The following is a 27,639-nucleotide window of genomic DNA, read 5'->3' on the forward strand; positions in this document are numbered from 1 at the left end:
TTATGGTATTTCCTTCTTAGTTCTGTAACTTTCCTTTCCTTTCCTCCACCACCATCAACATCACTAGCACCACCTCAGTTCTGCTCTTTGTTCTACCTTTCCCTTGCTCTCTGTGATGCAGGAGGAGAAAGCTTAAGTCCCAGGCGTACTTTGAAACACAAGTAATTATGATCTGCATCTGTTAGTATGATCTTGGCTTTGCTAGGTGGAAGGCATGTTGCCATTGCTGTAATAAATTTGCAGCTCCGTTTTCTTGATTTCTTTCCCCCTTGATACTAAGCATTCGTTGCTTCTAATATTTTTTTAATCACACAGCCTTAATCGCTGCCACACAAAACCTTCTAGTAAATATATCTCAAAGGAATGAAATATTAAGGATTTGAGCAATTATTCAGAGGAAGCAAAAGGAAGAAATCAAATGGCGGCTCATTTTTTTTTCTTTCTCTCTCCCTGTAAGTCTATAGAGAAAGACTGCCTGTGTTTTACAGATTTATAGCAGAGAATGGCTTAACCACAGAGATGGGAACCAAACCAGGAATATTTATATAGCAGATGAATTTCTTTATGTGACATTACTGTACCACAGTTTGGGTACACTCAGTTCTTACAAGAATTGTGGGCAACTGTTCAGATGTTGCCTGACAACACTGGTCCAGGTTACCTACTGCTATCCTCTTTGGCAAATACAGCTGGTAAGAAGATTCATATGACTTTCTGTCGGTTTTGATTGTAGCAGTAAAGGAAACAGAGTACTGCGTTTGGCTCAGTGCAAATGAAATCTCTATTTCTCTGTGAAAGCTAAGTCTAAACTGATAATCACAAGCTATCACCTTCTTTTTAAAAGGAAGGTGAAATTCTCATGAGGCAGATGATCAAGCTAAAATATGAGTGAGGGCCAGACAAAGTTAGTGATTGTTAATTGCCATTAAAATGAATTAGATGTTTAAAATTTATTTATGTTTATTTAAAAATAAAAAATGAATGAGATTAAAATCATAGCTGTGTTCTTTCAAATAATAATAATAATAATAATTTTTTATTTATATCCCGCCTCTCCAATCGAAGCAGCTTAGCAAATACAATTGTCCCTCCATATTCGCTAGGGTTAGGGGAACAAGACCTCTGTGAATATGGAAAAAATAACACAAACACTGTTTTTACCTGAGAGGACACCTCTCTAGGAATCTCTAGGTCCTCCAGTGCAACTCTGTGGTCAATGTCCAACATACACAGACCATAGAATGGCACTGGAGTAGCTACAAATGGCCTTTCAGTGCAACTTTTAGTTAAAGTTGACCACAGAGTTGCACTGGAGGACATAGACAGTCCTAGAGAGAACATATTAATGAAATCTGTGAATAATCAAATCTGCAAATATCAAAGCCGCAACCACTATATGCAGTCAAAGATATTGTATCCAGTAACTGTCACATTGTCCTGTGTTCCTTAGCAGTTTATTAAGATTTTTTTTTTTAAAGGTGCCAATATCCTATATCACTGACTAAGAGCTTTATCACACGGGAGGCTAAGTGCCTAAATCCCATGTAGAAATGGGATTTAAATCCTAGAAAAATCAATTTCAAACTCATCGGTGGCATTGAGCATCAAGGTGAAAATAGCCCACACATAGAAAGTGGACAAAATCGGCCGCTTTTTACTTTTAGGAGAATCCCAAAAGTAAAAAGCAGCCGATTTTGTCGACTTTCTGTGCAGGTTATTTTTACTTTAATGCTCAATGCCCTCGATGTCATGTGAAAACATTCCTGCTTTTGCAGGATTTGTCCACTTTCTGTGTGTGTGTTAATGTGCGACGTTGTGTGAAAACGATCCTGCTTTTGTGGGATTTTCCAGTTTTAAATCCCGTTTTTGCATGGGATAAACTATGGCCTGTTACAGACTGACAAAATAAAGCTGCTTGGGGTCTCTTTGGAGGTATGCTGTTTAAATGATGCATGCATCCGAAGAATCCGGAAGCTGCACTCCAGTGCTTAGGAATGGAGTATGGCTTTGGCGTGACTCTTAGGACCCAGGCATCATTTAAATAGCATACCTCCAAAGAGACCCAAAGCAGCTTTATTTTGGCAGTCTGTAACAGGCCTCTGTGTGATAAATGTCTTAGAAGATTATCACACGAGGACTCACTGTAGTTGAATCACAGGGAAAGGTTTGGCAAGCGCACACGTCAGTAACCCTTTAACACATTCCCAGCATTAGGGAATCGTGAGCTCCCTCTAGCATCTCTGAATCGTTCAGGGAGAGTGACTTTTCTATTGATGCAAAATTTCCGTTTATAGAAAAGTCACTCTCCCTGAAAGATTCAGAGATGCTAGAGGGAGCTCATGATTCCCTAATGCTGGGAAAGTGTTAAAGGGTTACTGACGTGCGCACTTGCCAAACCTTTCCCTGGTGATTCAACTACAGTGAGTCCTCATGTGATAATCTTTTTAGTTACAAATGAATAATTAAGTAACATATTCTGGCTTGAGCCCCAAAGCTCACCTTAATAACCAGCAGCCACGATGAGCAAAGGAGTTCTGTTCAGCTGCCATTCAAGGCTAAATGCGGCTGAAACCTTCCTCTTGCTACCAAGCAAGTCTACTACAAGGAATTGTTACATGGGGCCTACTTCTGATTATCACAGCCTCACTTGCGGGTTGGAGGAGGATGGAAATGCCATCCCCTTTCTGCCCGGATTGGTAGTTGAACAGATCTCCATCATTTGGTGTGCCTGCTGAGTTTGGAGGGCATTTACAATCATGGCAATATTGAATTTGAAGCATTACCAAATGTGGAGTTGTCATAGATCCATAACTCTAGGTTACAAATCTGGAACTGCAATAGAGTATGCCAGCCAAGATCACAAATCAGACGATTAACAAGCAAAAAACATGAATCAACGTTTTTCCCTGAAAACAATTTACAACAGCTGAAGATCTTAATCTGTTTACAGAATAAAGTTAATCACAAAAAGAGTCCATCAAAGAAAGACCTTTGAATTTTGTCCAAACAGACCTCTCCAGTAGTCCCTGTGAGACATCGATGGAGCAACTCTGCTGTCTGCTTGCAGGCTTGATCTGACATGTTCATTTTTCTAGTAAGGCTAGGAAAATTCCAGATTTTACAGTACTATAAATCTATGTTGAGGTTCTTAATTTCCCTTCACTTGCTGCCAACCACTTGTCTAGCTGCCAGCAAAAGGAAGAAAATAAGTCATTCGGTCTTATAAAAATATTTCATAGGGCTACTAGACCTTGGTCAAATGCAACTGCTGGATTTGTAACTCTCTCAGTGTCATTCTGTGCATCTAGCCAAAATCTTTGTCATATGAATTCCTCAAGGACAAAGTCAGGTCATTTCCCCCTGAATGGCCTCATGACCTAAGATCTCACTATGATGGCTGTGAAGCCATAGGAATAGGCTTTAAAAGGGTTCTGCATGAGATCCAAGGGACAATTTTCTTGCCTTGGAATCCTCTGCTGTCTTTTTTTTTTTTACAGTGAGGGCAATACTAAAATCCAAGGATACACTACAGGATATAAATGCACACTGAAAGGTGGGCTCCTACAAACACAATAGGGAATTTCCTTGCTGGAAATTTGATATGGTTGAAAAATGGTCCCTGAAAGCAGAAAGCCTGAAACACTACTAAAATCAGATGCCACTACGTGTCAAATAGTGGTATCAAATAGTCAAAGAAGATACTTGAAGATATTTTGAGAAGAGCTAGAAAAGAAGGATTTAGGGGCCTCATTCCCACTACCTTTTAAACCGAATTGTGAATTGGTTTGAACCAGTTCAAACAACCCTGGTTCTCACTTAATCCAAATTGCTGAAGCAATTCCAAGAGGGGGACCATGTGCTAGACCCATTTAGCCTGCATCTTACATTGATTTTCCCCCGCTTCTTTTTCAATAAATCGAATCTGCGCAAGTGTGTATCACATGCTGATTGGAATCGATTCAAATTTCCCCTTCGGCCAGCTGGAACCGAATCATTTTGAATCGATTCATTTGTGAATGGGAACCACAAGTGGATTATTTTGGAGGTAGAAAATGCGATCAGGGGAAATGTAGTGAAAACCACGCTCCGCTGTCAAATCGATCCATCGATTTGGATTACACACCGATTTATCTGTAAGTGGGAATGGAGCCAGGAAATTTATTTTGCTTGACTCTGGGATTATGGTAGTTGCAACCCATTTTGGGACCCATAAAAGAGAAAAGCAGGATATAAAATTGTATATATAAAATAAATAAACAAACAAACAAGTCTAGTCTAGTCTGCATTTGTAACTTATAGACACCATTTGTTGATTGTTGCTACTCATCCCATCTATGGCAGCTAGTATTAGCAGCTCAGAGGTGACCAAGGCCCTCTGACTTCCCCTAGACATCTAGTACTGTCTCCTCACACTTCCACAGAAGGACTCAGGCCATTTTCTTTCCCATCACATTGCCCTGATTTCAGTCCCACTTTTTCCTCTCACTTCTCAGACTTCATAATGAATAATGGCCGTGGGAAGAAGCAGGATGAGATTTCATCTGTTTTACTGCATAGTTTAGCTTGCACGACAAGGATGAACTAGCTGATCCCCGGTCCCTCTGTGCTGGCTTGACCTTTGTGCTAATTTGATTGATTATTCTGAGCGCATTATGCTATGCGCAACCATCTTGGCTGCAGCAGGGCTGTATGCTAATGATTTATGGGAGACATCTGGGATTCCATGAGGCAGCATACAGATTGTGTCATTGCTATCCGAGAAGGCTCCATTGATCCATCCCAATGCCCAGCAATGCAAATGAGTGTCAAATTCTAATCAGCTTCAAATTCACCTCCCCCCAGCTGAACAGGTGGCTATGACCATTCTGGAGCTGACCGTATCCTGTACACTAGGAATCAAATCAAAAACAGCTGAAACGCTTTGGTCCTCATCTTCCACCAGCAGAGGCTCTGGATATTGTGTCCCTAACTAACAACACTGAGGAGAGAAAGCAAATCCAGCAGCAGCTTTCTACTCCAGAGGGTGGTGTTTTTCGATATTCCTAAATATATTATAACAACAGTAACGGAAAACATCAAAGGAGTTCTGTGCTTCTGTACTTGCAACTGAATTGGGTTCCTATTGCATTTCTCTCCTTGCTGGATTGAAGGGGAAACAGCAAAGTCTTTTACTACTACAATAAGATTTTTGGAACACTGTGTGTGTGTTTCTCTGTGTATGTGTGTAACAACAGGATCAGTTATTTTGGATTGGATCCTAACCAACAGAGGTGAACTGGTCAATGGGGTCAAATTAATGGGATCTTTGGGTAGGAATGACCATGTCCTTTTAGGATTTGTTACACAGAGGAGAAGCCAAATGTAGTCAAACACACACCCTGGACTCCAAGAAAGCTGATTTCAGTAAGCTTAAATAAATACTGGATGAGATGCCATGGTCAAAAATGCTTGAAGGGAAGGTAGCTCATGATGCATGGGGGTGTCTTAAAGGCAAGAGGTTGAAGGCAAGAGGTTGAAGGCACAGTCTTCAAATGAGAAGAACAGTGAGAAGTGTCTAAAGAAACTGAGATGGACTTTTGGATAAGCTCAGATTTAAAAGAGACACATATAAACAATGGAAGAAGGAAGAAACCACCCAAGACGAAGATGAATGAATAAACAATACTTGCAGTGGGAAAGTAAAAAAAAGCTGAAGCTTGGAATGAGCTCAGCCTTGCTGGAGAGATTAAAAATAATAAAAAGAGGGGGTTTTTTTTGGATATGTTCAATACAAGAGGAAAAACAAGGAAAGAATAGAGCTACTGTGTAGAGAGGATGGTGAAATGCTAAGAAAGGAGAGAGAGAGAAGACCAGATAGATTAATACCTTTCCCCCCTCACTGTTCTCCCAAAAGAAAGACAGTTCTCTAACTGTAAATAGAATAAATCATGTATTATACCCCAGAATAGGTAAAGAGGTAATAAAGGAATAGCTGGCTGTTCCAAATCAATTCATGTCTCTAGGACCAGATGAGCTGCATCCAAGACTACTAAAGGAACTTGCAGATATAATTTCTGAGCCAATGTTAATAATTTTTTAGAGTTCTTGAAGAACAACAAAGGTCCCAGCGGATTGGAGAAAGGCAAAATGTTGCCCCCATCTTCAGAAAGGGCAAAAAAGAGGACCCAAGCAACTACTGACCAAACAATTTTCCATCAATACCAGACCAGGAAAGTGCTGTGGATGTAGTTTATCTTCATTTTAGTAAGGCTTTTGACAAAGTCTCCCATAGTATTCTTGCAGACAAGCTGACAAATTGTGGGCTAGACTGCTGTTTAACATCTTAACAGATGACTTATATGATGAAAGAGAAGGCATACTTATCAAATTCATAGATGACACCAAATTAGGGGGAGTAGAGGACAGAAACAAGATTCAAAATGACCGAAAGAGATTGGAAACTCAGCCAAAACTAACAAAATGAATCCCAACAGAGATAAAGCTAATAGCTAGGCAAGAAAAATGAAATGCAGAAAGCAGTACATGTGAAGAGAATCTAAGGCTTTTAGTAGACCACAAGCTAAACATGAGTGAGCAGTGTGATGAGGCAGCCAAAAAAGCCAATGCAATCCTGGAGTGTATCAATACGGGTATAGTGTCCAAATCAATGGAAGTAGCAGTGCTACTCTTTTCTGCTTTGATCAGATCTCACTTGAAATGTGTGACCGGTTCCAGGCCTTACAGTTCAAGAGGGATACAAACCAAACCAGAGGACAGAAACCAAAATGATCAAAGATCTGGAAACCAAGCTTTATGACAAATGACTTAGGGGTATAGCTTGGGAAATGTAAGACTGAAAGGTGACATGATAGCTATCTTTAAATATCTGAAAAGATACCATATAGAAGATGGAGCAAGCTTGTTTGCTGCAACTCCAGAGACTAGAGCATAAACCAATGGATTCAAATGAAAGGAAAAGAGATTTCTTCTAAACATTCGGAAGAACTTCTTCACTGTAAAAGCCATTTAACAGTGGAATAGACCACCTCAGAGAATGGTAGACTTTCCATCTTTGGAGGTCTTTAAGCAAAGGTTAGATAGAAATCTTTTAACAGTGATGTAATTATGTATTCCACATGGCAGGGAGTGGCCTTTCTTCTCCCTTCCATGACTGGCCAGAGAAACAGACACCATGATATAGTGGTTTGAGCACTGGACTACGACTCTGAAGACCAAGGTTTGAAACACCACTCGGCCATGAGTGCCTTTGGGCAAATTCTCTGAACCTGAGAGGAAGGAAAAGGCAAACCCCCTCTGAACAAATCTTGCCAAGAAAACTCCATGATAGGTTCACCTTAGGGTCACACAAGTCAGAAACAACGTGAAGGCCCACAACAACAACAACAACAACAACAACAACAACAACAAATATTTTGTGGCATAATCACAAGCTGTCTGAAACTTGGCACAAAGGATACAACTTCTACCAAAATGTTTAGACCAGGGATGAGCAAAATGTAACCCTGCACATTTTGTTGGACTTGCGGCATCACTGACTTGTGCTGATTATGGCTGATAGGAGTTGCAGTCCAAGAATATCTGGATGGCCATACTTTCCTTCTTGTGATATAATGTGTGGGGGCATCTCATTTAAAACAGCAGTTATATGAAGTAGGCTGGTTATAGCATACAAACACTTCCTTCTGCTTAGTTCATTGCTTTTATTCTCTTTGCTACAGTTCTCACCTTCTCCATCAGAGTCTTATACAGTAGCTGTGAGAACACTAAGAGAACACAATGGTGGGTTAAGGCTAAGAGATAGCGAGTATCTTTGGATCAATAACTGAGCTTCATAACTGAATGAGGAGTTGAGCTCAGGGTTAATGCTCCAATATAACATCCTTTCACTAAAGCACATCATGTCCTTCCAAAGCATTCTTAATATGTCAGACTGTGACCTTGGCCCAGAGAAGCCATTGTTCTGCTGTCAAGACTTAGCCGGGCACTTTCACATGTACATCCAACAGAGTGGCAACAGCTCAGCTCCGCTCAATCTGGCCTGGGCTGCCCTCCAAAGGTGTCTGAACTGAGGAAGGTACATTGTTTCCACTGGTATCCTCTGCAATTTTATCTGACCTGCATCTGCTGACAATAATGTGGCTAATAAAAGGGTGCTATTCTAAGAGAGAGGATGCTGTAGAAGATGGTTACCCCATAAGTCATTGTACAGTGCACCAATACATAAGCCAGTTCACCACAGGACTTGGCTTTAAACCTGATAGGATAGACAGGACGTCCATAAAACACAATATTCCTCAAAGAGACATAAACAGGAAAACTACAAGTATTTTCTTGTATGTTTTAATAGTATTTTGGTATTTTCTTTAATAGTGTGGTTTTGCTGGAAGTCCCACCAAGTTCAAGCAGATAGTACTTCAGGGACATGAAGCAATATGAATTGGACTGAAAGGACGTTTTACAAGCATATTTAACATTCTTGTGGGAACCTGGATTTTGCTCCAAGGTAAATAGGATAGGATGGCACAGGAGTGAGAGATGTAAATTCCTTGCTAAAAGTAATTTAAAGTTGCAGTGTACCTAAATATATTTTCAAAGCAGCTTACTGTAGTTCTAAATATGGACTTAGAACAAATAGATGTCATTTGTTCAACATTCATGCTTACTTTGGCCCTAGAGCCCATGTTAAATTTTGGATCCAAGTTGTGTAACAGGTAACTATACACCATATATATTCGACGATAAGTCAACCTCATGTATAAGTTGAGCAGTTTTGAGGCCAAAATTAAGGATTTTGATATGATTCATAGATATGTCTAGGGTAAAACTTAGCAGCGTGGAATACGCTGCCCATAGAGCTCCGCTCAGTTACCTCCCTGGCCCAATTCAAACGGGAGTTGAAGACCTACCTGTTTCAAATTGCATTCCCCGATTAAGTCCCTATAGGCCCCCCCGCCGCACAGGCCGCACAGGCAATGGTTTGGCTAACCCGGGGGCATTTGTTGTTGTTTTTGTTTTGTTTTTTGCTTTATGTGTAGTGTATTTATGTAATTTTTGATATGGTTTTTAATGGAATTTTGTGTATTTTTAAATGCTGTAAACCGCCCTGATCTTATGGCAGGGCGGTATACAAATAAAACGTTTATTATTATTATTATTATTATTATTATTATTATTAAAGGCTGACGTAAAGGAAAACAATGCTAAAGATCTTTAAAAGTTTTGACAGACATAAATGCGCTCACCCCAAAGGCTGTGTGGATGAAACAATAGAGCGGATTGATGCTTCTTGTAGGTGCTACGAGAAGAGATTAAGCTCTCACTTTTCATGAGGGCATGGTTCCTTTTTCGATAAGAGTTAATGTACTGTACTGTAGATGAGTCAACCCTGGTTTTTGGGGTCAGTTTTTTTTACTAAAATGTCTAGACTTATACATGAGTATATACATTAATAAGAAGTTCAGCCAAAAATACCTTCTTTGGCTAGGAAACAAACCGTTGATCACTCTCTTCTAGTTGATATACTTTCTGACCTTGGGTTCTCAGACTCTGTTCTCGATTGGTTTAGATCTTATTTGTCTAGCAGATCTTTTTCAGTGGTTGCAGGTGGTCAGACTTCATCTCCTGTTCCAATAATAATAATAACAACAACAACAACAACTGTTGGGAGTATTAGAATCAATGCTTGTGTGTAGCTCTATGAACATTTCCATACCTGGCTCAAACCTGGCTTATGAACTTTGCGTTCATAGGAAATCAGCTTCCCAGGAACAATTCAGGGATGCTAAGGAGGGAGCAACGTTTCAAAGATGATTGAGGAAGCATGCCTAGCTTCCAGACATGCACAGTTCCTCCACCTTTTAAGGACATTTCACAGACGTTTGAGCAATGATTGAGCAAGGTATGGAAATTTTCAATGTATTCCTCGAGAAGAGGTGGTGTTTTCTACACAGAAACACTGATGTATATCTTTATGGTCATTTGGTCAGTGTGACTGTGAAGTGGTCACTTCCCATACCCCTCCCTTTCTGGGGGGTCAATAAAGTTTATTGCTCTTTGTTTGGTCTCTTCCTAACTCTGCTCTCCCCAAGCATGGACGTAGATTAAAAAGCTTACGAAATCTTTGAATTACAGATATTTTGTGTGTTTACCGAATTTTGATGAATACTCTTTACATCACTAGCAGTGAGTTGTTTGGAGACACAAAAGTGTGGCCCAGGGCCACAATTTGCTGATTCCTTATTCAAAAAGTATTGAAACCAAAATGAAATTTACTAGTTTTGCAGCAGCTTTATTTCTCACAGTCCTGGCTCTGCCAAACATTTCAGCCTCCTCGAAGAAGTGAGGAGAATAGTTTGCAATAACTAGACGCCAATCTTTCCTTTGCCTTGCCTGCCAACAGCAAAAGCTGGCCCAGGGGATTTTTCTTCCTCTGGATGATGACTTCAGCAACACCTCACATCAGACAAAAACACAACTCCCTGAGCTGCCCAAAATGTTTGTGTTTCCCTGCAAATGTCGATGACATCATTGACACTCCAGGGCTTGAACTCCACACTTGGCGTACAAAAGCCCTTCGAGTGACTTTAACACCAGGGGTTCCTGCTCTTGATGGATATTTATGTAACATTGCCTATAATTAAAGGATTGTAAAATGGGGTCTATAATGTACTAGCAATAAATTCTTAATAGACATGGCTGCAGTAGGCAGTTTCATTTTTGCTCGCTCACTCTCATCTCTCTCTCTTTCTCTCTCTCTTTCTCTCACACACATACATATGGTTAAAGGTACACTGTAGAAATAACACATCAAATTTGTAACCAGGAAAAGGAAAATAAACCCAGCAACAGTGCAAGGGCACTGGCAAATCTGGTCTGCTTGCTGTTTGATTCATCAGGGTGCTGTCCCAAAACATCTACTTGGAATACTTGTGTGGAATATGGTGAGGTGCCCAATGCTTATAGGCAATTCTGCACAAAAACAGCAATCTTGCACAACAAAATCATGTGGCTATTGTTTTGTGTGCAAGACTGCTGTTTTTCTGCCCACAATGTATGCGCGTATGTATGTTCATAGTTGATGTTTTTTGCTCAGAAGACAGAATGGAATCTTACACAAAAACCACATGTGGATGTCTGGAAACAGTTTAAAGCCATTATAAGACTTAACCCTAGACCTACACTAAGCAGTGGCTTAGCCAAGCCTGGAAACAACAGGGCTAGCCCAAAAGGAGCTCAACACAACTTGCTCCTACTGTGAAGGTGTCACAGGTAAGTCTTTTGCCCCAAACCTTTGAGGCCTCATGCAAAAAAACCACGGGTATTTCAAATCTTTGAAGCCTCATGCAAAGAAACTACAGGTATTTGAATCTTATGCCAACATTTGCAATGGGACAATGTCATTAAGAAAAGAGACTGGTCACTCTTCAACAGAGGAGAAAAATTAGCAAGATGAGACAGTGCAGCCATATGAGTCCGTCATTGCTTCATTCCCCACCACCACCACCACCAGCATTTCTTACCAGAGATTGCATGGTGGGGCTGCTCCTGCCCATCAGTCTTTGAAGTAAGAGAAATGGTCATGTCTATTACCATTTAAGGAGCACCTTCCCACTTAAGTATCATTAAATCCAATGTTTAAAATTACCCAACTGTGCTATTTACAATGAGGAATTTACCTCTGAAACTGTGCGGTGCCAATGACTTAAAAATAAGAAACAAATGGGGGATAATCTGGAAATGGCTATTGGTTCTGAGAACTCACCTAAGAGGTAGGTGATAGGGGCAGGCAAAGGGAGAAGATCATTGGCATCCTGTGCTGCCATGAAGTACAACAAGAACACTGATCTGAATCAGTGCGACAATTCATATATTGCAGAACAAGTGACGACTAAATGTAACAAGGAGACAAGAGTTAAATCAAAGCCAATCTAATGAACTTGGTAAGCAACAAATGCCAGCATTTAAAACAACAATAGAGGAACAAGAACAAGTCACAAATTTCACTCTAATGAAGGCAATAGATCTTAATTTCCTGGTACATACCATAATTGGCTTGGTTAACCAATGGGTGGCACTGGGGTGACCAGATCTCAAAGCCCAGGCCCTCTGGTCTAGTCTTCAGGACAAAAGAGAAGAATCACAGGGTGATAATGCCATGAAGTCTGTGTATGGTTTTTCCTCCTTTGTTAATATTTGAATGGCATATTCTGTGCAGCTATGGGTGGTGCATAAAGCAATGTGCTTAATGGCATGAACAGCAGCTGTCCCTTGTAAGATCACCACCTTCTACTTCTTGTGACATTATAAGGAATTATCCCTAAATTTCAGGTTTGGGCCCTAAGATTCAGGGCTTGGGATAGTTGTGACCAAATTGAATGCTTCTATGCTACAGTTTTAAACCTGGTATCATCATCATTTTTACAAGGAGATCCTGGGAAATGGTTCAACCAGAGGCAACTGTGGAACTCTCCTGGGAGAAAACTTGGCACTCTAACCAAATTACCATTTCCCATGGATATATACTTTCTTTTTAGAATAATTATGTCAGTCAAACTCTTATAAAACGTCTATGTCTGTAAGTTTAGAAAAGCTCTGTAGATATTATTTTCCAATATGAGTATTATACACATGAGCCACAGAGACCAGGGCACTGAAATTAATTCTTGCTTGCCACCCCATTGCATCTGGTTACCTTACACTGAACATGTAAGTGGAACAAAAGCTGGTGTTCCAAGGGCCCTCTCCCTGCACTGGGAGATTTACATTCCAGCTGCTAGAGAGATTTTCTTACAAACAGTTGTCTGCTTGAATAACTCAGCATCCCAAGAAACCACCAGTGTCTTGACTTTCAAAGGCAGCCAGCTCACTTCAGTCATCACCATGGGTTAAGTCATTCTCCTTATATCCCCACAGCATTCCCAACAAGCAGTAAATTATGATTCTAGGGAGACAAATCAGGTTAAGCAGTCAGTCACCACCTTCAGTAATGGCCACAATATGTTCAATCTGTACAAAGATGCCATATAAGAAACTGAATGCTTTCCCTGAAATGCATGTTGCTAGCCTACAGAGGAAAGCCTTCCTAAAGACCATTTCCTGCGAAAAAGCCTCTGGTTTAGTTTACTAAATGTGTGTCCGTACTGCACGCATTTAGCAGCTTGAGAGCAGTTTAACTTCCATGGCTCCATCCTATGTTATCTTGTGATTTGTAGTTTGATGAGGTCTTTAGATCTCTCACCCAGATAGCCCATTTCACTAAGCTACAGCACAAGAACTTCCTTGCAAAAATTCTAAGTACCACGTCAAACTACAGATCGCAATATTTCAGTGGATAAAACCACTGCAGTTAAAGTGTGATCAAAGTGTTTAGCTGTGCGGTGTGAATACATCACAGCTTCTGATTTACTATAAAAGATCCTTCTCGGGATTAAATTACATACAGTGTTAAAGGTGCAGGTCAAGTTCCTTCATTGGACACAATATTGTGGCTACACACTCTCTCCCAATCCAACCCCTGAAACCCATCTTAAAATCTACACAGCTAAACTGAGAAACAGAGTTCTATGGCACTGATGACCAGGGCGCTGAAAGATTATGAATCCAACCCCATCCTGCTGGCTAATGGTGGTGTGATGAGCAGTGGCATTGCTATGGGGGTACGGGGGTGCAGTCCATACCAAATGACATCCCAGAAGAGGGGTGACACCCGATCAGGCTGCCCTCCCACTGGAGGGGGGAGAGGCAAGCTCTCCCAACCCTGCTTTCAGTGGTTCCAAGAGGAAAGAGAAGGGGTCACCCCCGGCAGCCATGTTAAGTGACACTGGGGATGGGAATGCCACTGGTGATCAGCAGAAGCAGAGATCTCCTGGCACAATTCCTCATTGCACCATTGCTCACTGGCAGGAGAGGACTGGATGCATCGTCTTTCAGCTTCATACTCGCCAGCACGACAGACCTCTGTACCTTAATACAGCTGCCTGGATTTCAAGGTGGGTTTCAGGGCATCTGCAATTGTAGCAATGATATCATGGTTGTAAATGTGAATACCAAATAGTTTTGGGGCCATAACTTCACAACTTCATAACTGCCTAATAGGTTGCCAGCCAGAGTTTCGTTGAATTTTAACTTTCCAGAACTTGGAATGTTATTTTTAAGAAGAAGGAGTACAACAAATATAATGAATCCAACTAATCTGAGCAATGATGGGATAATACTCTGGGTCACAGAGTAGACTATGCTGCTCATTTATAGAACTTAAGAGTCATAGGACCATGAAGCTGAAAGAGTCCCCGGGGCAATTTAGTCCATGAATAACCATTCATAATTTTACAGGTTACTCTCAAGTTTCTGCTTTACTTTTTATTTACAAGTATGCTCATGGAGATGTATCTGGATCAGAACCACCATATGTGGATAGAAAACAGCCATGTTGAATAGGTGATTCTGGGAACTATAACAGCATAAACATTTCCAAGCTCTTCTCCCAGCCACTGTTGCCACCTTCACATTTACTGTATAAGTCACAGTGGGATCCAAAAGCGCTCCAAAACAGGTTGAGTATCATCACTAGTTATCAGAACCCCCAAAGTCTTCAGGCTGTTTTCCATGGTTCGTTCATTTTATTTACAGTCCAAGGTATCCATGTTGGTTGGCTGATGGGTGAAATGCCAAGGTCATCCAGTGCACTTAATGGCTGAATAAAAATTTGACCCAGGATCTTTCTAGTCTAAGTTGAATATTCAGGCCATTTTGTCTCTATCTCTGTCTCTCTCATTGTTCAGAATGTCTTGGGATCCTCTACATAGTGATGATTCGCGGCACTCCAGAATACAAAGAGCTTCAAGCCTCACTTCCAGCAGCCAGAAGGGCTATGAGACACCAGAACTGGGAGAGCTCCAGCGCATGCTGTGGACACCCATACCTTGCCATGCCAATGTCAATGAAGTCTGGCCTAACCTCTACATTGGAGATCTGTAAGTAATGGGCTTACACCGCTTATAATCAACATTCATCCTGCACTGTAATATTATCATAAAAGCAATTAAGTGTACTCTACAGGCATCTCTGGCTCTCATTGATTCTTATCCTAGATCAGTGGTAAGGAACCTATGGCACTTTCAGATGTTGTTGGACTCTTTAACATGGCCAGTGGTTGGGGACAAAGTGACTTATGGCCTCACATCTAGGAGGGCTGCCTCTTTCCCTTCTTGTCCCAGAAGCTAGAGTAGTATCATAGCTACTACTGACATTCTCTATAACTAGGTATTAAATTATTACTCAGTAGGTTATGTGAGGAAAGTTTATTAAGCAATGAGTATACTTTTTAATCAGTCAGGTTGTTAGATAAGACACACTTGCTTTTTTAGGTTTTTTGTTTGTTTCTGGTGAGTTACTTCAAGAAGCTTTCTTTCTAGCAATGAGTGTTATCTTTCTTTTTCTTAAATCGTAAACTGTTATATTTAATTCAGTATCCCCCAAACCTATTTAGTTCTGTTAGATCTGTTAAATGCATAAAAGGCTAATGATTATTCAGCTAGAAGTGATTTAATCTGCAGCCAGCTCTCAAGTACAGCCAGACCTTTTAAAGATTATATTATACCATTTTATTGTTATAAAGAATACTGCTAAGTAGGGTTTAGAAGTGATTTATTATTCTTTCACATTTCTTGCACTCCATAAGATTAGGAAGTGTTCGGTTTTTAAAATCTGTGTTTTAAAAGCACATGAGAATGTTGGAATACTAACTGGCCCACAGATCCTCAGTGGCTTAGTGATAACAGACAGGGCACAAAAACATGAAAAAGCACTATGTCTGATTGTTATATTCTTTCTATATGGATAGATATTCATACACCCCTTTCAACTTGATCTTTTAAAAAAATAAAAGAAGGGGAAGTATCTAGGTTTAGCCCCAAATCATGTCTAGGTTCTAACCCCAAATCATATTATTCTGACCATGCCAGCACTCAAAAGAGGACACACGGTTCAGAACCAGTTACGCAACAGGAAGGAAAAGTTCTTCCCAGAGAAAATGCAGGTTTATAGATGCAGAGGAGGTGGATTCCAACTGCATTTGGGGCTTAGATAGGAGGTCAAGATAGTGTGACTGTTCACTGGAGTGAAAAGCATACCACCAACCAGGAAACTAGAATCTGAAAAACTAACTTTTCTGCACTAAAGCTCACAGAAGCCCTGAGCCACCATCACCACTGATAATGCTGGCTAGTGAATAATGGGAGTTATAATATTTCCAAACTCCGATTATTACCTCCTAAAAGAAATACTCTGGTTCAGAGTTCCTCCAAACATGCCCTCCTCCAGGATACTCTTATCATTTCCACCAACATGTGGACCATCAATTGCTATTTTCCTTTTCCAAGTGTCACTTTCCATCCTGCCGGTACTCGATGTGCTTAGTCCTCATTGAGTGTTTTTTGCTCTTGTTGCTTATATGTTGTTGTTGGACCTCTGCTCTGTTAGGCAATAATAATAATAATAATAATAATAATAATAATAATAAAGTATTTCTGCTAATCTCTGAGCATCCCTGATACTTCCCTCTTGTTTCTCACTGGCTTCATTTTGACCCCAATCCCTGTTTTTATCATTTAAGTTCACTGTTACAGTTTGTACTGTCTACTGCTCCATGTATTGGCTTATCTGGTGAAAGGAACACTTCCAAAGCTGTCGTACTCATGGTCTTTTCACAACTTTATTGTACTCTAGCTTAAAAGCAGCTTGTTAAAAACAAGATTTTTTTCTGTATTTTTTATACTCTGCATATGCTCTGCGGCTAGTTTCTCTCACTACCTTAGAGCTTTGAGACATTGATGTTTCAGCTCTAAGTAACAGAATCACAGAAATGGGCATCTTGAACATTTTCTGCCAAGGAAGGAGTCTAAAGCATTTCTGAGAGGTGGCCATCCAATCTCTGCACTTTACAATGAAGGAAAGTCTACCATAAAGCACTCCTTTGAGTAATTTTGTTGTGGATAATATAAGCAGCAGAGGACTTTATTGTACGCTAATATGTTATGCTTAAGCCTTTAGTTTCTGCAAAGTGTAAAATTCAGTTTTGGTTCTGTGGTCATAAAAATAGCCTGATCAGTCACCGCAGAAGCAGTCTTTCAGTAGGACAATTTCCTAACAGTGCCAGTAATTCAGAACTTTGAGGAAAAATCTAAATGATATAGAGGTGGTATATGGACAAGGTACCCAAATATAGAGATGCTGTTTTTCCTTCCTTTTTAAAATCACCTTATGGATTTTCTTTGGTCTTTTCTTAGGATGTGTAAGCCTTCCCCCGAAAGAAGAGGGAAGTCCAACTTTTGTTGCTCATTGTCTATACCAGGAAGAGGTCCAAATTCTTCACAAACATTTGTTTCTTCAACAGCTTTATTTTTCTATATTCTTGATTTCTCAATTTAGTTTCAAGAGTCTTTAAAACCTCACATAATCCCCCCAATTCTTCAACAGGTGGGCTGATACCAAGTCAGCCTTTTCTAGTGCTTGGATAGGAGACTACCAATGAATACCAGATGCTGTAAGCTATATTTCAGAAGAAGGGACTGGAGAAACCACCTCTGAGTATCCCTTGCCTATGAAAACCCTATGAAATTGATGGAGTCCCCATAAGTCATCATGTGACTTGAAAGGACATACACAGAGAGAGATACATAAAGACAACATGTGGGAGTAGACCAGCAAACTATCCAGTCCAACATTCTGTTCACAGAATAGCCAACAAAATGCCTATGGAAAGATCACTAGCAAAATGTGAGAATGACTGCACCCTCCATGTTGCACTTTCTAGCAAGTGGCAGACATAAGCATATGGTCTGTGATATGGGTGGTGACATCTATAGCCATCCTTTCTAGTAACCACTAATGGGAGCATGTACCGTGAATTCATCTAGTCCCATTTCCAAGTCTTTCAAGTTGAAAGTAAACACAATATCTTGTGGCAGTGAATCCCATTCTTTAACCATGCTTTGTTTAACTATAGTCTATATATTTATCTGTCATGAATCTCCCACCACTCCATGTCAGTGGATGACTTTGAGTTCTAGGCTAATGCAAGATACATAAAATTTTACATCAATATCACTTGTCTTTTATCTAAGTAGTTTAATGTCTCCTCACAGGTGTGTTGCTCATTTTCCTGCCCATTTTCCATCCTTGCTACATCTCTTTAAAGTTCAGTGAGCAGAACTGTACACAGTATTCCAGATATGATTCCATCATGGATTTGCACAAGGGCAGTATGATATTAGCAGAATTATTTCTAACTCCTTTTCTAATTATGCCCATCTTGGGATTTGCTTTTTTTCCTTCACAGCAGCCACATACTGAGTGACATTTTCAAAGAGGTATCAGTCAATACCAATAGATCTCTTAGTCAGCTGATGCCAGCCCAGATCCCACCAGTGATTCTTTTAGTCCAGCAGGCATCACTTTACAGTTGTTTTTACAAAATTTTCATTTACCATTTTAAAGCCCATTCGCCCAGTTGAGAGAGATATCTACCAATGCTGAGCCCCCGCCACCACCTTAAAAATAGTTCCTGAGTCCATGGTGTTCACCCTTCTCAGAGGCATCATTATATTTTTTCATCTGTAAATCTGGTTACTTTGTCTTTTCTGGCTGAACTACTTTAGCAGAATTTAAATGCTCTACTCAGAAACCTGCCAGACCTGTGGACATAGTGGATACAGGCTGGTGTGCATTCACACCGCGGGCAAAAATAACACTGTCATGCCACTTTCACAAGTCTGAAGGAGGGGGGGAAAAGAACAAACACCAGTTGTTTGCCTACCAAGTGACACAATGACCCTCCAAGGGCAAGTATGCATGGTTTAGTAGGTAACATGCCAAGAGTTAAATATAGGGAACCTATCTGAGTTAGAGAGCTGCTATGTGGTCTTGAAGGGAGAGTATCTGTAATGTAATCTTAGATAAAACTCAGATCTAACTACCTTGAAGGCACCAGATTCTATATGATCTTTAACGCTAAGCAGGGTCAGCCCTAGTTAGCATTTGAATGGGGGACTGGCAAGGACTTCCAGGAGCTGTAGGCTGTATTTCAGAGGAAAGTAATGGCAAACTACCTTTGAGTATTGCTTGCCTACGAAAACGCTATACAATTCATGGGGCTGTCATAAGTAGACAAATGACATAAAGGTGTGCGCACACACACATGCGTGTAACTTCAGCATTATTTCTTTGCAGCTATGTCGCCCGTGACATAGAGAAGCTTCGCCGAATGGGGATCACCCATATTGTGAATGCTGCTGCTGGAAGGTTTCACATTAACACAGGAGCCAAATTTTACAAAGACCTGCCAGTGGACTACTATGGAGTTGAAGCAGATGATGATCCAAAGTTTGACCTCAGCATTTACTTTCATCCAACCGCTAAATATATTCGAGCAGCACTGCACTCACCCAAAGGTAAATATAATGGTGTTAATTCAGGGGAGATGTTTCATGTTAACCAATAGGAAGTGTGGAGACCCAATTAACTCTGACATCCATTTGGTTCTATTAGCCAGTCAATGGAAGGTGAGAAGGTGGAAAGACTTGACTAGTCCTCCAATTTGGGTTCTGTTAGCCAATGGGAGAGGAGAAAGGGAAAAGAAAAGAGGCTTCTGGTGGGTTAGGAGGAGACTGTTCAGGTATGAGTGAGGAAAGGAATCTTCAGTAAAGATCATAGGAAGCCAGGGACTGTCTAGTTCAGGGATTACCAAACTTTGGTCCTCCAAATGGTTTAGACTTCAGCTCCCAGAATTCCTGACAATTGGCCAAGATGGCTGGGGCTTCTGTGAGTTGAAGTCCAAAACACCTGGAGGACCACAGTTTGGGAATCACTGGTCTAGTTAGAGGCAACAGGTGGAGTTGGAGAGAAGTGTGTTTTTTATGAGAAAGATCATCTGGAAGCTGGGAAAGATCATCCAGAGGCATGGAACGGGACGTTATCAGTACACTGATGACACTCAAGTATACTTCTCCATGCCTTCAAAAATAGCTTCAGCTAATGATGTCTCCTCTGAATGAATGCTTGGAAGTGGTAATGGGTTGGATTAAGAAAAACAAATTGAAACTGAATCCAGACAAGATAGAGGTGCTTACTATCAAGGGTCCTAATCTGGGACTGGACGTATGTCAACCAGGTCTGGATGGGATCACACTCCCCTTGAATGACTATGTTCACAGTTTGGGAGTGCTCCTGGATCCATCCCTCCAAATGTCAGCTCAGGTAGATGCAACGGTCAAGGGTGCCTGTTATGTGCTTTGGTCGATACTCCAACTGCGTCCCTTCCTAGAATCAGAGGACCTAAAGATGGTAGTGCATGTGCTGGTAACTTCAAGGCTGGACTTCTGCAATGTGTTTGAAAGGAGTGGGACTACAAAACGGGGCTACTAGCAAACCTGATAGGAGTGGAGCAGTTCCTGCTGATCTTGCCTGATGGCCCCACAACAAACTCCAACTCCCAGAATTCCATATCTTTGAGCCAGGGCAGCTAAAGCTATGGTTATTTCACCAGTGTGGATGCAGCCCCAACTAACTTCTCCAGTTGCTGCTTTGCTTATGATGCAGAGGACTGATTTATGGAACTGTCAGGAGTGGGCAGACCTTCTGGAAGACTCTGATCTATTCCGTGTGCCCCTTGTCCCAGCAGAAGGGCTGTATATCACAAGCCAGCTTCCACTGGTGATGATCCAGATCCAGATTAGCAACTGGAACTGGTAGTGTGCCATGGCTCAGCATAATAGTCATCCAGATTTACTTGACAGTGACATCATGGGCCATCTCTGGAAGACCAGAGGGGACAGAAGCATCCAAAGGTAGATGGGTTTATCCAACTTTTATAACTTACCGGAGACCTACCGAAAGATAAGCCAAGTGCTGGAAAGATTCCCAGGAAAGAAAAAATCTGCATGACAAAGACAAGGGAATCCGACAATCCTGCAGAAAAGAAAAGGGATGACTCCAGAACCCCAGACCAGGAGAAACAAGAGGATGGAATGACCACAAGTCTTAACTATCTTCACAATCACCCAACATCCAAAGAAGAAGAAGACAGAATCACACACACACCCCTCACATTGGTGGTTCTGCTGCCTTTACATGGACCCAGCTACCTCTAGGAAAGCACAACTGGTCCAGATATGTGCTAGAGGTAGGGTTCCTTTATGGGGAGTATCTTCCCAAGGGCCATAGGGAAGACTTTAAACCACTGAAGCAGTTGGTGGTCCCAACTCCATACCTTGCACAGTTACTCAGCCTAGAGCATGACCATCCCAAAAGGCATGCTGAAATTAGCCAGACCAAGGAGAGGCTGAAGCAGACCTTCTACTGGGAAGGCTATGAACAAGCTGTTGCAGACTACGTCAAGATTTATGATGTATGCCAGTGAGCATGAACCTGTCATGACAAGGGTGTTTATCACATGCAACTTTAACGCAAACCCGGGCATGGAACGGGATTGGTCTGGAACAGGTTAAAATTGATGCTGCCACCCAACCATCACCTATCCTCCAGAAGTGCTCTGGCAGCCAATTTTGGTATTGCTGAAGCTTTACTTTGACAGGACTGAGATGATATTTCAAGTGGCCAGTGAGATGGTGGTAGGTTTGGAACTGTTGGATGAATACTATTTGGACATTAGGATAGTGGGAGGAATAGATGAAATCTCTCGGGCACCCTTTTTAATGGAACAACAGAAGGGATAAGCATAACACAAAAAGAAGTTTGAGATGGAGCCTGGCACTACAGGAATATGACTGAGATCCAACACATAAAAGGAAAGACAAATGTAGTGCCAGATGCTCTTTCACGAGGATCCCGGCTCCCGGTTGCACTTAGACTTAGGAAAAGCTTTCTGCTAAAATCAATGGGAGACTCACACCACACACAGCCAAGCCTAAATACTATGCAGGGAGAAATCAGAAGAGGACTCTGTGGGTTCTATCTGGGCAACAGGTTGGAAGTCCACCACCAGTGAGCTAGTGGATTGAAAATGAGCTAGGGAAATCTAGTCTCTGCTTAGTGATAAAGCTCATTGGAGACAACCTGAACAACAGTACACAAAAATGGTAAAAGTGCACAAAAATGATATTAGGCCTCCTCAGACATTCAGAATGTTCATTATGGATGTTGAATGCAACCCATTCAAACTACACAATTATGATACCATTATTCCTCTTTGTTATTCCTATGGAACCCTAGGATTGCTGTTTAAGGAATGGCATTTAGATTTCTCAGCCGGAAACCTCCTCTAGTGTTTCTGACCAAATGAAAAACCCTGGATTCCATAGGATGCTGCCATGCACTGAAAGTGGAATATATAGCATTATGATTATGTAGTGTGAATGGCTCACAGATTAAGTCTACTCTCTTTTTCCTTCTTCCATGTTTCAGGTGCTTTGTCTGCTCTCTTCTTTTTTAAAAAAAAACAACAATCTTCTTATTGCAGATCTGTTGAATACTCACTCCTTAGTTTATATTTTCAGAAGAAAACAGCTTTTTATAGCTGTAAAACTGCTCAAAAAGGGGGAGGAAATAATCATGAGATGCCAAAGAGAACCAGCCAATGAAGGCTGTGTGCAGTTGACTTTGGCTGAAAACAGAAAATGCTTCCCAAATTTCCCAGTCAACATAAATCTGGATGTTATAGCATCAAAAATGTTATTTTCCCAAGCTGTAGTCTAAACAAACGTTGGTTAGTGCATTTCTTGAGTGAGATCACCATTCAAATTATGTATTTATGGACTCACACACACACACACGTTTCACTTTCTTTATGAAGAGAAAAAAAGGATGATCCATTTTGGTCTAGGCTAAAGAATAATTTTCAATGTTGATATGGGATATCTTTGATCTAAATCCCAAGCAACATGGTACATGGTTAGAAGAGAACAGATTTGTTTTTCCGTTCCAGCACAAGTTGCTGGGCCTGCTCAGGGTAAGTGAGATTTTATCTGTCTTCTCATGCAAAAAAATTAAACATTCTGACAAAACTGAAGCTTTCCAACCTACATATTTGTGTTTTGAGTTTCTGAGTCTCTCACGAACTTAAATTATTCAAAATGCCAAAATTTAGTGTATCAATATGAAATATGACAGAATCATAGAGATACAAACTTTCATTCTGTGTTAAGACAGATTTTTAGTGGCGGGATACAAACCGCCATATAGTACGTATTCTATACGTACTAGGGTTAGGAAGGGGCGGTGCTTCCGCACCCCCCTAACCCTAGTACGTATAGAATACGTACAAGATGGCGGTGCCCTTTCCACATGGGCGCCGCCATCTTTACGTACTGGACGCATAGCTTCCAGACGTGTCGCGGCGCTAATGATGTCATGAATGCGCCCTTGGCGCTTCGCAACGTCATCGGTGCGCTGCGGAAAGAAGCTCCGAAATGGAGCTTCTTTTTTGCTCCGCGCGGGAGCCGCGCGGTTTGGCTGCTACAGCTCCCGCGCGGAGCAAATGGCGCCGGCAGGAGACCATCGCAAAGCGGCGGTCTGTATCCCGCCATTGTTTTTCTGTTTTTATAACAATTTCAACAAACACAGCAAATAAACTGAAACCTAAAATATTAAATTCAGGAAATTGGAACCAAATATCAAATATTCAACCAATGCCCTAACTCTGACCTTAAAGCATCTACAAGTTTGTTTCTAAATAAGCTTTAGGGAGTTTTGTTTTTTTTAAACTGCTTAGATGCCTCCATTTGTTGCTTCTTATATAGTTATATTTAGGAATCAGACTCGGGTTTCTTGTCATGCTACTGACAGATGATGACACATAGATCCCAGTGGCATCAGTTCTCATTTGACCCAGCTAACCAAGAACTCCCACTGAGCAGGTGGCTGTAATATCACTGTTCATTATTGGTGTTACATCTTTTAGAATTAGAGTTTTGCAGAAGAGATTGAACAGAAGGATACAACTACGCTATCATGAGTTAATAGTAAAAAAACAGGTATTGTGTGTCAGTTTCTCTGGCCTAAAACATTACACTTCAGGTGTCGGGGCTATTGCTAATTATTGTTTGTGAGGAAGGATGAATGCCAGTCTTCTCCTCTCCTTGCTCCCACCCCAAATCCCCAATCAAAAAGAATGATTGGCGGCAATGAGCATAAAGCCCTGATCTCTCAGATCCAATGCTTTTGCTGAGGAAATATATGCACAGTACCCATTGGTATGTACATTTCTTCCCACTACATTAGAGTGACTATCTAAAGTACTAGTACTAACAGTATATAGGAGGGAACACTAACAATATCTTGGTTCTTTCTCCAGAACTGCCAGGTTCAGTAGATTTGACACCGAACCATACAATCAGCTAAGCAAGCTACAGTTTTCAAACCTCTGGTCCTGGTCAAAAGCCCTTCTTCCAGTCATTCTACTCTTATAGAAGCATCCAGGATATTAGGTCTATCTGTCTTTTTTCTGCTTCTGAAAAATATGTGCTAACATGAAATGAAAGTAAAATCCAGGAGAGACACCCCCAAAGAAGGCTCTGTGAAAGCTATACATTTATTTAAAACATTTGTCCTTCATCCTTTTAAAAGATTTTTAAAAGCTCAGTTTAAAAGACAGTATTTAAATTTAGAATTTAAAATCAGTTCAACCTAGAGTTAAAAGACAATATTTTAAACATCTGAGTATATATTATATTATATTATATTATATTATATTATATTATATTATATTATTGGCCTGATCTCAGAAAAAAATGCAATAAATAATTGTAGTGCCACTCTTGAAAAAAAATTGAAAAGGATTTTTAGTCATCTTTTCCCAATACCAAAAACAAAAACACATGTAGTATATAAAATAGTCATATACAATTGGCCCTCCATATCCACAGATTTTTTATCCATGGCTAGAAAATATTCCACACACAAAAAAAATTCCAGTAAGCAAACCTTGATTTTGCCATTTTATATATAAGAGACACCAGTTGACTATGCTATTGTATTTAATGGGACTTGAGCATCCACGGATTTTGGTATCCACAGGGGGTCCTGGAACCAAACCCCAGCAGATAACAAGGGCCCACTGTAAATACCCAAAGTGTCACTGCGGCCAGTGAAAAAATGGCATAACTTAAAAAAAATAAAACCAGCTCCTCTTTCTTTCTCTTTTCTCCCCCTCTCTTGGAGCGTTCATGTCCAAAGCCATAGTCTTACATCTAAAATAGCTTCTTTAATTATAGACTGCTTAGCATACTACCAAAATGTACATAGTGCACCCATCAGAATTAATATCCAGTTTTATTTAATACAGAAATGACTATGTGTTTCTCTTAGTTCCCTTAGTGTTTCTTCTCCATTTTCTGACAAAAATATGTTTTGATATCCATATGTTGCAATGAAGTTGGAGGCAAATTCAAGTATAATATGAGTATGCTCTCTTAGCAGAGGTTCAGCTCCTCTGCATTTTACCTTCTACACTGAATGAGTTCCAGAAGAATTAACTATATTGGTAAATCTTACGATTTGATCAGGCCAGTGGAAAATGTCAGAAATACCAACATTTACTAGTAAGTAGCTTTAAAAGATTTCAATAAATACTCATTCTTGAAGGGCATTTATCTTGATGATGATTGATTTCTGACATTTCCCACTGGGCATCATACAACCTTGACTTACATGGTCAGGTTTCTTGCTATGGCATAAAACGGGGATATATGTGATGGCTGTATTTTTCCTTCCAATCTGCAGGCAAAGTATTAGTCCACTGCGCCATGGGCATAAGTCGCTCAGCAACTCTTGTGCTTGCATTCTTGATGATCTGTGAAAACAAGACCCTCGTGGATGCCCTAAAGACTGTGCGGGAACACAGAGGGGTCTGTCCCAACACTGGTTTCATCAGCCAGCTTCGAGATCTGGATATCCGACTAACAAGTGAAAGGGGGAGAGCAAGAGCTGATCCTTTGAAACTTTAGTTGAAGGATATATATGCTGCAATTCAAGTTTAAGAAAAAAGACAGGAAGACAACATCTCATGGGAGTATTTGAACTCTGGCTCTGTGTGCTAGTAAACGTTTCTGGGTAGCAAAATGAAAAATAGTTGTGTATTTCTTTGATGTTCGCAACTCATTTGAGATTAAAGGAGTGCCAGAAATTTGGCATACATATGCGATTGATGTATGGGCAGGTGAGGTTGCTCATTGAAGGGGCCATAACTCCAGCAAAATAATTCAACATGCCTTATAACATCAGGGGAAGGAATGCCAGGCAAGGCTGTATTAACTTGTTTCCAAGTTTGGGAATAAACCTAGAGGGGTGTTCTTGTTAGACCTTACATAAAGGCTACCGGGGGATTTCACATTTCAGGAGAGCTGCAAGGTCTTGAAGGGAATTCACATGAAGAAAGGAAGGAGATGGGTTTTTGTTTTTTTAATCTGGACAAGAACACTGGTTTTCAAACCACAAATGAATTGCATCCCAGGCTGAGATAGGCTGATCTACTGGCATTACCTTGGAAGTTGTCGCCATATTTTTAGGAGTTATTGTAGAGCCCCTGTATCTGTCTTCTTTCTCCATGCTGTTATTTGGGAGCTACTATTTGTTCATTAATTGCTTGAAGTGGCATACATGTTTAATTTTTGCTATTTTCACAACAGCTCTGCAAGTTTGAATAGCTGAAAGTGAGTATGTATGTGCCTGTCCAGAGTCATTCCTTCTTCTTGGGAAGAAGGAATGATACTATAGGCCCAAGAGCTCCATGTCCACCAAATGTTGGGAAAAGTGCATAGGAAGAAATGGTTAACACCTTTCCCAGAAGAGCAGGGTATAAATACTATAATTAACAACAACAACAACAATGTCCTCTGCCCAATCTCTAAAGCTATCCCATGAGGCTGCTAACTAGTAGAACAAAACCCCTGGGATACCCCACTCACGACCATCATTCCTCACTATTAGCATCCAATCCACTATGTCAATTGGCAATAGAGAAAAAAGAAAACCTTTGCTATTAACTAGTAGCTATGTGTGGCCGGCTCATGAGTGGAACAGTGAACTCACTTTGGGCTTTAGGCCACACATTAAAAGAGCTATCCAAAAGTCAGGATCATTTCAAATTTAGGCTAAAATCTGGAGCTGATTCACCTCTCCACTGATGCTCCACTGGAGTCTGGTGGGCTCTCCAGTCCTGCCAAAGTTCTGCCAGCATTTCTAATTTCATATGGTGGCAATCCTACATCTGCCTAGTTTCTTCCTGCCCTCTCCTCTGCTTGGCTCAGTGTTTTCTTCTTCATCTGGGTTTGGTGGTTTGAGTAACTTATTTGGCTCTGCTTTCCTCCTCAATTGGCTCTTCACATGGTTGATTTATTGCTTCACTTTCCTTCAACAAATAAAGCTACATGAGCAAAAGCCAAAAGGATAAATAATGCAGCACAGAACTTTTAATGCACCGTGGCTCAGCCTTCCTTAACCTGGTGCCCTCCAGATATGTGGCTATTTTATGAGAGAGTGTGAAGAAGCTGTCCAACCTGCTCCCAAATATAGCTCAGGCATGACCTGTGTGTTTGAATGGACTCTTGCTGTAGAGGTATAAAGTGGGGCTGGCTGTAATTTAAAGCAGGGGGGCAGGCCAGGCGTGTGGGCCCCCCAGCTGCCTTC

At 40.8% G+C, this 27,639-nt stretch overlaps 1 protein-coding gene across 4 annotated transcripts in view; it reads left to right on the forward strand.

The window, feature by feature from the left end:
• LOC149318943 (dual specificity protein phosphatase 13B-like) overlaps positions 1-26,063 on the forward strand; it is a 32,516-nt gene extending 6,453 nt beyond the window's left edge. For 3 of the 4 annotated variants that reach the window (XM_089510750.1, XM_089510749.1, XM_089510748.1), the window contains 3 exons: positions 14,781-14,972; positions 19,228-19,448; positions 25,735-26,063. In XM_089510750.1, the coding sequence (XP_089366876.1) occupies positions 14,782-14,972; positions 19,228-19,448; positions 25,735-25,958 (636 nt within the window). In that variant the 5' untranslated portion in view covers position 14,781 and the 3' untranslated portion in view covers positions 25,959-26,063. Of the gene's footprint in view, positions 1-10,866; positions 10,941-14,780; positions 14,973-19,227; positions 19,449-25,734 lie in introns of those variants that run through there. The other variant, XM_089510751.1, reaches the window with a different exon arrangement.
• Positions 26,064-27,639: the final 1,576 nt, after the last annotated feature.

This window comes from Sceloporus occidentalis, unplaced genomic scaffold (assembly GCF_023333645.1).
Source record: "Sceloporus occidentalis isolate IW3139 unplaced genomic scaffold, rSceOcc1.0.p SCAF_2, whole genome shotgun sequence".
NCBI classification, from domain to species: domain Eukaryota; kingdom Metazoa; phylum Chordata; class Lepidosauria; order Squamata; family Phrynosomatidae; genus Sceloporus; species Sceloporus occidentalis.